This window comes from Parasteatoda tepidariorum, chromosome 4 (assembly GCF_043381705.1).
Source record: "Parasteatoda tepidariorum isolate YZ-2023 chromosome 4, CAS_Ptep_4.0, whole genome shotgun sequence".
NCBI classification, from domain to species: Eukaryota; Metazoa; Arthropoda; class Arachnida; order Araneae; family Theridiidae; genus Parasteatoda; species Parasteatoda tepidariorum.
This window is the reverse complement of record NC_092207.1, coordinates 2,658,419-2,671,123: the sequence shown is the minus strand read 5'-3', so window position 1 is coordinate 2,671,123 and position 12,705 is coordinate 2,658,419. Positions and strand designations below refer to the sequence as shown.

General features: G+C 29.2%; 1 protein-coding gene across 3 annotated transcripts in view; it reads right to left on the bottom strand.

The window, feature by feature from the left end:
- Positions 1 to 4,043: 4,043 nt before the first annotated feature.
- The window catches only part of LOC107439581 (VPS35 endosomal protein-sorting factor-like), a 53,890-nt gene continuing 45,228 nt past the window's right edge, over positions 4,044 to 12,705 (bottom strand). For all 3 annotated transcript variants that reach the window (XM_071180441.1, XM_043052609.2, XM_043052611.2), the window contains exons 24-25: positions 10,749 to 10,895; positions 4,044 to 4,367 (exon numbers count right to left, since the gene is read on the bottom strand). In XM_071180441.1, coding sequence (XP_071036542.1) covers positions 4,272 to 4,367; positions 10,749 to 10,895 — 243 coding nt within the window. In that variant the 3' untranslated portion in view covers positions 4,044 to 4,271. The remainder of the gene's footprint in view (positions 4,368 to 10,748; positions 10,896 to 12,705) is intronic.

Sequence of the window (12,705 nt, the reverse complement as noted above, 5' to 3'; positions counted from 1 at the left end):
TTTATATATATATATGAAAGAGATTGTGTGAAGATTTGCTAAAATCTTCTTTTTCGTAGTTACAATCGACTTTAACATAGGGTGAAAGACTCTTTCCGAGAATTATTTCCCTTCCTCAAAAGAGCAAAAACGCTTCGCAGAAAAGAGGAACGGAAAGGCAGTTTTGAAGCTATGAAGTTTAGAAACTTTATGTTGTTCTGAAATTAACTTGAATGGGCAAATAAGGTGCCTTTTGAAATTTGGGAAAGTAAAGTGAAAGTGGAAAAATATCTTTATTTTCACTCTATTTTTTGAGGGTAGAAAACTTTATTTTGTTTCAAAATTGTAAAGAAGTGCTTCACCCCTTCTGAAATTTAGACATTCTCAAAAGTAAGTTCTAGTAGAATTAGTACATTCAGAAAGAGAAAAAAGCTATTTTTTTCAACATTTAAGTTATTTTCCAAATAGAAAACTTAATTTTCCTCCAAATAAAAAAGAGAAATCTGCTTAAATTTTTTTTTAAGGAAAAGCAAATTTAAAGATATTTTCCAAGTAGAAAAATTTATTTTCCTCTTAAATAAAAACGAGGGAGCTAAGAAAGTACTTTGCTTCTTCTGTAATTCAGACATTCACGAAAATAAAGTAAAATTACTATTTAATTCATTTTTTTCTACTTTTAAGCTATTTTTCAAGTAGCAAACTTTATTTTCCTCGTAAATTTAATTGATGAGCGTCATTCTTTCTGAAACATTGACATTCACTACAATAAAGTAATTTTTGTTTATAAAATAGAGTTAGCAGTTTCAGAAAAAGAAACTACTATTTTTTTCACCCTTTGAAGCTACTTTTCAAATAAAAAAATAAAATAAAACTCCCCCCCCCCAACCGAGACAAATACGTCTGTTTTGTTTGAATTTTCTTCCACATATGACAATTTCTAATTTATTAAGAAAAAATTAAAATTTAACCAAAAGAAGGGCTCAGCATAAAAAAATAAAGCAAGCGTTTAGGAAACTAAAATAGTTGCCTCTCTTTTACCCTTCCCTGGTGTAATAAAATGCATCCTTCACTGACATATATTTTAAAGCATTCCTTGACTCTCAACACCTGCAGATCACCAACCGAGACAGTTATCTGACCCCTCAAAATATAGGCATCTCCTTTTACACCACGGGAAAATTTCCTTCCTTTGACTTCTTTAAATTGCCCTGGGCTTTACGACCCTAGGCTTTTTGTTCTTTTATAAAATATCATATATTTCCAGAACCATGCATTTGTCGGTTAGTCACAGTTGTCTTAAACAAGCAATTATCTAGATGTTTTAGGAAAACATAAGCAAGCTTTTAAGGGATCCAGGGATTAATTTTAAGCAAATAAGGGCGTAAAAATAAACTCGATCTAAATACTCCGAAAGTATACCCTAAAATATGTAGAATAAACTTCGGAATCAATATATAAAAAATACCTTTTCAAACAGACGGAAACGCTAACTTGTTTGAAATAATTGTCCTTGTAACTATTTAATTTCAATTCCTGGTGCTAGGGGACATTATATTTTCACATTCGACTTTTGAAATTTCAATTGTAAACGGAAATTTTTTATGTCTTAAATTAAAATGTTAAGGGTTGCAGCAAAAACAAAAATGTACTGCATTGATTTTTTTTACAAAGTAGTGAATTATTATTTTTTCAATGTAAGATCCTGCGCCTATAACTTATGTAAAACTTATTTTAATATCGAGTGAAATAATTTAATATGTTGTGTAACTAAATAGATAATCCCAAGAAACTGAATCGAAAATATAAAAACTTCATTGATTTAAAAAATAATAGATGATAATAAAAGTAGACATGTTTTGAGGGTCCAATAATAAAAGTCACCAGTTATTCAAGCCTGACAAGTCTTGAGAATGGGCGATTATATTTGAACGCTCGAAACATGTCAACTTTTACTTTCCTCTTCATATTTTTTGAAGCCAGTTGAGTTTTTATCATCAATTATACTGTTTTACATTTGGGTCTTGATCATTATTTTGATACGGATTTTACACTCGTTAAAGTAAACATATGCATTTCTATATTTTAGTAGGATTTATGTGGTCTTTAAAAATGTAAGAGCATCAATATTATAAAAGTTATATTTAACTTTAAAATTAAAATTTCGAGACCAGATATTTTGAGTTAATGAAATTAAATATTTTATCTTTTAAGTTTTTGTGCCCCCATTTCAGTATCTTAAGGATCTTACGAGCTCTGTTTAAAAAGAGAGCATCAGATATATATAAGAAAACAAAAATAACCATAGTAGCAGTATTTGGTGGTAAATGTAGCTTATCGTAATTGAAGAATATGCTGTGCGACATTTTATGGTGAATTTGCGAACGTATAAGTTTCAGAATGTATCGAAACATGAGGATGCTATTTGCTAATCATCTTTATCCAAAGGAAACGATGTAACCTAAATATCTAGTAGAATGAAGCGATTTTTTAAACAATGAATCCTACAATTTGCAACATATTATTTCAATATCTTATTCTTAAACATAACATATTTCAATCTTTTTAAAATGCCACTAAACATTCAGCAATTCCTTGAGTTATAGAAAAAAGAAATATCGTAAATTATAGAAAACCTTGTGAATGTTCATTAGAATTACTACACAATCTACATTTTATTTTTCAAGCACTTTTTTTTCTTCACACTTTCTTGCCTAGAAGACTCGATTAAAGCTGTAAAAATGATTATCCCTAAAATTTTGCATATAGCTATAATAAGTTATGTTAATTTGATTTTAGTACAAAATCCTCGAATAAATATAGCAAACACAACATAATCTAGATAATATCGGATAAAAAGTTCATGTATTTAAATTCTAAAAACTTAGAAAATCATAAATAATTTATAAATCGATTCAAATTTTCTTTTCAAAGGAGATTAAAATAAATTTTATTTTGCTTTTTGACAGAAATCAGCTTAAAAATTGTCTATTGCCTAGAAACTTCGAGATATTTTCTATAAACAATTACAGAACATTATTTCAATTTTTTTACAGTCAAATCTTGGTTGCCTAGCAACCTAGTAAAATTAAGCATTCCTCTTTTGAATTAGTCAATGGGTTATCTTAAAATATTTATTTGCGCTGGCGACTTTTTTTGGCGGTTTTCTGTGCTTTCGCCAAATATATAAACCTTTATTGCTACCCAATTTTTTTGAAATTTTGTCTACCCCCCCTAATTCAAGGGACTAGATTCCAAATATGTAAAAAAAAATACATGTTTATTCAGAGAAAGTACGTTTTTGTATCTGATGTTGTAACTTAATTAATAGTTAGCACTAATTAATAAGCATATTTGAGGTCATCCCCAGGAATCATTAAGATTGACACTTAGTTCGTGAAAATCCGATCATTAGAACAAATGTTAGTCAGGGTGATTAGTTTTTTTTTTTTTTTTTGTGTGTGGACTGTACAAGAGGTTGAATGTATCAGTAAAGAAGAAGAAACTGTTGACACTGATAATGCAGTGGCAGAATGGAATGCAATAAAATCTGGATTTAATGCTGACACCGATTTTGAAGATTTTCACAATTGGACAGGTGCGGAAATCATAGATAATGTCAAAGGAATATCAGATGAAGAAGCTGAAGATCATTTTGTTATTGATGAACCAAAAGTGAATGCAAAAGGGGTAGAAAAAATTGTAGAATGTTTATAGATTATTCTTGAACTTCAGGAAAATGTTGGTTATGAGAGATTTGCGCTCTTTCTAACCTTACAAAAATAATAGAAACAAATAAGGTTAAACGTAAAAAATCTTTGAAAAATTATTTTCAGTGTTAAACGTATGTGGTATAATTAATTTAAAGAAATGCCTATTTTTTTCTAATAAAAACAATTAAAGCACTTTTAATAGAATTTCTTTATTAAATTTAATTTTTTAAAGTACCTGTTCAAAACCTCTTCTATCTCAAATTGTTTGCCTTTCTTGTGTGATTCGAGATAAACAGGTTTGACTGTATATATATATATATATATATATAAAAAATCTATAGTAAAAGCTGGAAATACGAAATATACAATTTTATTCTATAAACATAAAAAAAAAAAAAACTTACAGAATCATTTAAATCATATTTACATTTTAAATTTATAATTAACAAGGTGACCCAAATGTAATTTTTTTTCCTTCCTTAATTCTGTATATCTTAGCTATTTTATCAGTGAATAACAGCTTATGTCCAAGATTTTTGCAGTCATTTACAATCAATTATTCTTCAGAGCACTCATCAATAATTACACTTGAGTTGGCACTTGAAGTTTTGAGGCTAAAGATTGGTAAGCATTTCCTAGATTTGAGCCTCTCATTTTAACGTAGGCTAAGCAGTTCTCCTGAAAAAAAAATCATAAAAAGCAGATATTTAATAATTTAAAATACAAGCAAGTGGAAAATTGTCAAATTATAATAAACTTCAAAAACAGAATCAAACATAATAATTAAAAAAACCAACTTCATTTTATAACAATATTATTGTGAGGTCAATGTGTATAATGGGTACATGTAATGGGTACAGGTAAACAATTAACAAATAAAATTGCCAATATTTTTGTGAGAAAAACCCACTAGTGTTAAGCATATTAACAATGTTACGCTCAATTTTAAGTAGCGGTTCCTAGCCGTTTTTGTTGTGCAGTCCACCAATTTTGTAAAAGATCTTTATATAGAGTGGTGGCCAAAAGTGAGGATATTTTTTGAAAGTTTCATGTTTTTCAACTTTGTGTGCAGTATTAGAAAAAAAAGTTATGCAACTAATAGTAAGATCTATCTTAGATTTGCATTTTTTTAAAGTGATACTTACACAATCAATACTTAGTAGGATAACCCTTATTTTTCAAGACAGCTTCACAGCGTCTTTTCATCGAGTGAACGAGTGTTTGGAGTTCATCTTTCGTAATCACATGGTTCTAAGAATCAATTATAGCTTCACTTAGTTGTCTTTTATTGGATGGACGTTTTTTTCGTACAAGAATTTTCAAACGCCGCCACAAATTTTCAATTGGATTGAGATCAGGGCTGTTTCCTGGCCATGGTAATATATCTATGCCTTTATTTTGAAACCATGCTTTGCATACTTTTGCTGTGTGGCATGGAGCTGAATCCTGCTGAAAAATAAATGGTGCGTTGTTGGGGAAGAGATCCCTGATGGAAGGTATCAATTTTGGTTTCAGGACAGTTTCGATGTATTTTTTGGCATTCAGGATGCCATCAATCACTTGAATTCGGCCCACACCATCTGCAGACATACATGCCCAAATCATGACATTTGTTGGGTTTTTTGTAGTTGCTTCAATGCAATCAGGATGAAGTGCTTCACCTACTCTACGTCTCACGTATTTTCTACCATCACTACCAAAGAGCGATATTTTACTCTCATCGCTCCAGATTACTTGCTTCCATTGATTTTCTGACCATTTAATGTGTTCTTTTGCCCACTTAACTCGTTTTTCGCGTTGCTTTTGATTTAAATATGGTTTTTTCCTTGGAATTCTAGCTTGTAGTCCAAATCCTGATAACCTTCTTCTTATTGTTCTTGAACTTACTGCAATACCCGCTGCATTCATTTCACATCTAATGGCATCTGATGAAATTTTTCTATCTTGAAGGCATAGCCTTTTAATTTTTCTATCGGTAGTAGCACTTGTGCATTTTTTTCGGCCTGATTTGGCTTTATTTTCCACTGGTTTCGTTTTTTCATAACGCAAACAGAACTTTCGTACACCAGAACAAGTCACTGAACCACCAACTTGTCTTGCAATTTCAGCATAAGAGAGGCTATTCTCTCAATATGACAATTCGGCTTCTCTTTGTAGATGACCAATTAGTTCTTCTTGTTGATGACATTGTTTAAATTTAGTTTAATGAAAAAAAGGACTTTAAATATTCAAAAACAGCAATAATCTATTTAATTGTACTAGTATGCATCATTCCGCAAAATATTTCCACAACAAGAACTCTTTCACCATTCAAATAACCTAAACTATAATTACAGACATTTGATTGGTCCTAAGAACAGTGTTTGTGATTGGCTAGTACGCTTTTATTACAAAACACGTCCTTACTCAAAACGATTTGCGTTTGTTTGTTCTACTAAAATGAGCATAACTTTTTTTGTAATACAGATATTTTAATTCTGTTTTTGTTATTAAATTCTATATTAAATTACCTTCAATTTTATATATAAACGTTTGCATTTAAGTGAAAACTAATATATCCTACAAGCACACAAAGTTGAAAAACATGAAACTTTAAAAAAATGTCCACCCTTTTGGCCACCACTGTATGTTAGTACAGTTCGTTCACCAAGAGTTGGCTCCATCTCCTCGGACGCTGAGTTAATTTCGAAGCGGGAGTAAGAGGAGAAACATCTCCACGCTTGAAATTGAGACAACCCTTAATGCGTGCCAAATGCAAACAGTGAATTCTATTAAACCTTTTAACTCTATCAAATTAAATATATTTTAAAGTAAAAAATTAATGTTTTTCCAGCAAAATGTTTCAAAAAGGACAAACTATTCACTCAAAAGAGAGAAATATCAAGAAATAGTTCATGTTAAAAAAATCACACACATAAAGATTGCAAAATAAATATATTTGTCATACAATTTCCAAATAGCAACCTTGTTCAGGATTGTTCTTTTATTTCTCCCAAAAATAGGGAAACAGTATTGCCTGATATCAAGCGTCTCAAGCGTCTATGGAATAGCGCTATGCAGCCTACTTGTGGGTTATGATCTGTAAATTTATGACACTTTTGTAGAACCTTGTTTCTTTTGAATTAGGAGGAAAATTGAGCGTCTCAAATTATTTTGGCCAGGACATCAATATTGAAGATTTACGATTTCAACGAGATAGCACAATGTGCCGCATACAGCTAATGCTATGAAGAATAAATTTGATGTATGACAAAAAGAATTTGTATATTGGTGCTACGTTTATGTAATTTGACATCCCAAGATTGCTTTCTTTGTTGCAATGTCAAATATATACCAAGAATCCAGTTGGCGATCAATGTCTGTCAAGCTTTGTGCCATTTTTATTTACTACTGATACTAGCTATTTGTATTGAACCACAAATGTCACTATGAACTAAATCAAGGGGAGTTCTGTATTTGAATTCTTTCGGAATTTCAGAAATTTTATTTTTTATACAATGAACACAATTTTCTACTTATTGACTAGAATTTATTTTAATACAATCGGTAAGATTTCATACTATCAAAAAAATCTTGCCCATTGTATTAAAATAAATTGTCTCCCTCTCTGTTGTTGAATGTGGTCCACCCAATGAACAGATATCTGCAGCAGTGTGGCGTGGGTACTGTTGCTCGCCTCTGTGACTTAGGTTCACAGGTGCCCACTGGGTAACGTTAAATAAGCAACACTTTCAGTATCTTTCGAGGTGAAGAACGAAAGTTCAGTGCCTGCCGTAGGAAGAAAAAAGAAGATTTTTTTTTGTCTACTAATTGTTTTATATTTATTGTTCGCCAAAAAAAGTTATTAACAGTTTAGGAAACAATTTTTGTTGATATCCTATTAAGTGAGATATTTCAATCTCATAATGTGTGAGAAAACACACATTTCAAGAGAATAAAAGATAGCACATATAATGAATGCTCACTTTCCCCTTGTGCATTTTCTTCTAATTTTTCTTCACTGTTTCGATTCTTCAATACTGCATGAATAGCTGTTGACTTGCTCAAAAATTTGAGGCATTAGCATGTTCAGAGTGCCTTTTAAAATATGTGTTAATTCTTAAACAAACACAGGGTAGCCACAGAAAAAAAATGAACAAAATAGTTGCTTTTAGTAGCCTAAAGCATGAAAATAGTTGCCTAAATAAGTACAAAAATTTTTCATTAATATTGACTAACATTTTTATGACTTAATTGCAGGGTTTGTTGATTTAAATCAAATTATTTTTTTTTTAAAAATCATTGATTTAAATCAACTAATTTCTTTTTTTATGTATATATTGATTTTAAAAGTTAAAAAACAGTGTTTTAAATTACTGATACTTTTATTATTTTCTTTTCTCAGTTTTAAAATTTATTTTAAATAAATTGCTGCATTAATTAATTTTAGTTAATGACATTACTTTCTTTATTGGTGTGTGTTAAATTCCAACACATTTGAAATTACATTTTTAAAAATCTTTTGATTCTTGAGATTGAAAGTACACATTAAAGTAAACATTTAATGCTGTTGTAATATAGACTTGGTAGCTGTAGAAAGTAATTAATAAACATGAATTTTTTTCAAAAATAATGCTAATAATGTTATTTAAAATTCTACCTTTTGAATAAAAAAGTGTGGAATTAAAATCTACATTATATTATTGGTGGAAAAAATATATTTCTGAAGCTTGAGGTTATATTAAAAAAAAATTTCCCCTAATATGCCAAAAAAAAAAAAAAAAAAAAAAAAAAAAAAAAAAAAAAAAAAAAAAAAAANAATCTCTTGATTCTTGAGATTGAAAGTACAGATTAAAGTAAACATTTAATGCTGTTGTAATATAGACTTGATAGCTGTAGAAAGTAATTAATAAACATGAATTTTTTTCAAAAAATAATGCTAATAATGTTACTTAAAATTCTACCTTTTGAATGAAAAAGTGTGAAAATCTACATTATATTATTGGTGGAAAAAATATATTTCTGAAGCTTGAGGTTATATTAAAAAAAATTTTCCCTAATATGCCAAAAAAAAAAACTGATGAATTCAGATATTTTTTCTTGATATAGTGCCATTCTTCCCTTTCAAAGTTTATTTGAAGCAGTAGGATTATTAACTGGTATTTTTTCTCATAATATGTTTACAGTATCTTTGACATTATCTGATTTTCTACAAAGAATTTTGTGAAAAAAAAATTCAAATGAGTACATAGATTTTTAAGATTTTTTTTTAGCCAACTTATCTATTTTAATATAGAATTAAAAATGAATATTTTAATATAAAAATATATAGATTAAATATTTATTTATTTTTCGATGAATGACTACATTTATAAACACAATCTGTAACATTTATTTTGTCATTTTGAAAATCAAGAGAAAAAAAAGAAGAAATCACAATTTTAAATTAAAATATGGTTTGCTAATTGAAACTTTGTTTTAGTAGTTAAAGTACAGGGATCTGTCCAAGCCAAATTTACTACCGTTTAGCGGTACCTTCACAAATTTAACTTTAGGAAAAACTGTAAAATAATTTCACAAAATACTTTTTTCTTAAAATTCGTTTTTTTTTTGTGTTTTGTAAGAAACAATAAATCCATATTTTTACCATAATTGTGTTGATTTTTTAATATAATTTTTAATTTTCACAAATTATGTCTAAATTTTAACAAAATAGGTACCTTTCAGGAAAACCCAGACAGATCCCTGAAGTATTCTTTAAATTCAATAGTTCATCTAGTCTTTAAATTTCAATCATGCATTTGTTTCAAAATGGTTGCTCAATTCAAAGCTATGTATTACAATGAAAAATTATTTTAGTAAGTTGGAGCTTTTAAAATATTGTTATTATATAGTTTTAACATTAATTGAATTTTGATTAAACATTTATAAAGTTTTTTCAACCATAAATTAAAGTTCTCACAGTGTATTTGAATAAAAAAAAAATCTGATTTAAATCAAAAAAATCACAAACCCTGCTTAATTGTCATATAACCATGATCCATTTAGCCAAGTTGGTGGCAAATATGATAATTTTTGTATAAACGTTCCAGCACTACATTTATACATAAAAAAAATTAGTATATTTGCAGAAAGTTACTAGAATTCATTCCGAAAAATACTTTTCATTTAAAAACATACTTTTTCTAAAAATTTTTCTCTCTTACTAATAATTGATTTAGCAAATATATATATATTGTGAAAAGTGTCTATGCGAAATTCATGCATTGTAATATTGTATAAAAAATTGGGTTTTTCAAAATTGTGCAGAATTTTGAAGCAATAACCGTTGAAAAGGGGATCAAGAAACAAAATAGACTTGCGATGGAATCCGTGCAAATTGAGCGCATTAAAAAGTGATTACTCAAATGTACAAATTTTTATATTCTTTAAGAAAAAAAAATTTCATTGTGTTAAGAAGCTCCTGCAAGCCGCAGGTTGTAAACCCAATTTATGCTAAAAAACGTAGCTAGGAGTACAGAAAAGTCTCCCAATAGTCTCCTTTTCCTGAAAACAGTTGTTTTTAGCCTTTTCAGGCAAAAAAAAGTCGCCTCAAGCCGAAAATAGTCGCCTGTAGCAACCCTGTAAACATAATTGGTATAAGTTGCTAGTGCTCTTAACAACATGGAGAAAAGACGAGGTGTGAAAAAGAAAGTGATGCTTGTTCTAAGTTATACATTACATAATTAAGCAGCGCCATCAATAAACATTGAATCAGAAGTCAACAGCTATTTTTGCAGCATTGAAAAATAGAAACAGTGGAAACAATATAAGATGAATATGCAGAAGACAAATTTTAACATTCATTATTTTTACCATCTTTTATTCACTTGAAGTGTGTTTTCCCATGCATACTGAACAGGGTGATTAAGTAAGAGTGGTCAGCTACACAATTGTGGCACAACATTTGAACGATCCCTTGCTTTGAACATAATTGCACTATTTTTGCTTCAGACTTAATTGATATATTTAATAATTATAATTTAAATCACACTGATTTTAATCAAGAAGTTAAAATAATAATAATAAAAAAATACATACAGCAAACTTGGTGTCACAGTATCCGTGGCGATGAGCTAAAAGCCACAAATTGTTGCAAAGCGTGAAAAGTGAATTACAAGATAAGTCACCATTGGCAACTACATGACACATCAGTTCAAGAGCTAAATGAGACTGTCGCTTGAAATTCTGAAATGAAAACATTACTCAGTAAAATAAAGAAACAATTTAAATGACTGAGTTAAAACAAGTATTCTATGCACATTTAGCATTAAATTTGAAGACAAGAAAACAACATATTTACCTTTTTATTTATTTACATACCTTTGCCGACAAAATAAAAATTTACAGATATACGCAAGACAAAAACCTCATGTGGCATTGACCATACACTATCTTGTCATCCTTATAAATTTTTGGGTGTAAATTACATACAATTAAAGCTTCTCCTAACCCAGGCTTGAGAATAATTCATACATATTTATGTGAGAAATAAAATAAATATGCAAGGTAAAAAAAATATCACATTCATAAGGCACTTGTTATTTTTTTTTTTAAAAAAAAAAACAACTCCCACAGGTAGCTAAAGGTTTGAAACAAAACTATATAATACCCATTTACTTATCGTGTTAAGAAACGAACTTTAAACTACCAAAAACCACTTCAGAAATAATAAAATATAATCATACAAAATAAGAAAATATCACATGGAATATATATATGTATATATATTAAAAAAAAACTATTGCACAATTATTCTATAAAACTTATACCAATTCTCAAATTAGTAGTTACTTTGTTTTTTGTTGAGAAGTCAGCTACAATATTTTGGGATTTATTTGAATTCAACAAATTTTAGGTTGACTGTGCGTTAAATAAAAATACTTTTACTACAATTTAAATAATATGTTTTATTACGATCAGATGTCGATTGATTTTTAGCAATGAACATAGCTGCTTTGTTGATACTTATTTGTAAAGGTAGTCTCAGAAATATTTCCATACCAATTCTCTCACCAATAATATGAGTGACCTTTTGCAGAGGACTATGTTGTGCAGGGAAGGGGAGCTACTGGGGCTGCAGACCCACGGCACAAATTATTAGAAGAGCTCGCCATGAATATGCAAAAAATGGAAGAAAGTGTTTAGTCAAAAATTTTAAAAAAATTTTTTAAAATTATTTTTCTTCGAAAATTTTGTTTAACGGGAGAAAAGGGAGAGGGATTAAAAAAGAATAATAATTTGCATTGTAATACATGGTCAATTCTTGTATGAGAAGGAAGGATTGCTCCAAGTGGAGTAATTTGGAAAAATTTCTGATCTGTGCAGGGTGTTGATCATTTTATGATAAATAGGACCTCAATTTACTCAGCCCCAGGCCTTTTGCTACCTTAATCTGGCCTTGGTGTTTTGTTAGATCTAGTTATCTAGAAATTATGGATCCTTTATCTCCATAACCCCCTTGAGTTTAAGGGGACATTAAAAGAATACTTATTTTTACAGAAAGAAGTTAGGTGTAAATGTTTGGTTTGTTTCCAGTATCGAAATAGATACTCATACACTACACCTATGTAGCTTTGAAGGTCTTTCACTGAATTGGCTCATACAATGTTGCACTACAAGTAATGTGCTACGCGTGTGCTAGGGCAAAATTCGAACATTTCGCAACTAGCCGGTGGCTAGTTATAGCACATTTAACAGCGACCAGTTTTTAAAGCAAGTGACCATATATGTATAACAAAAGAAAAACAGTTGATATTGTTAATGTAAAGCATTTCTCATAATATGGTAAACATTAAAAGAGTCATTTCAAAAATGAAGAAAAATATTTTAAGAAACTATTGCAGCAAAATAATTTTTAGAATACTATGAAATATTCATAATAATATCATATTTATTTAAGAAATAATAATAAAAAGCACGTGGGATGCATTTTCAATGGAAAAAGTGGCTGAGAATTATTTTCAAGTGCCATTTGTTATATTTAGTCGTCCTGTGG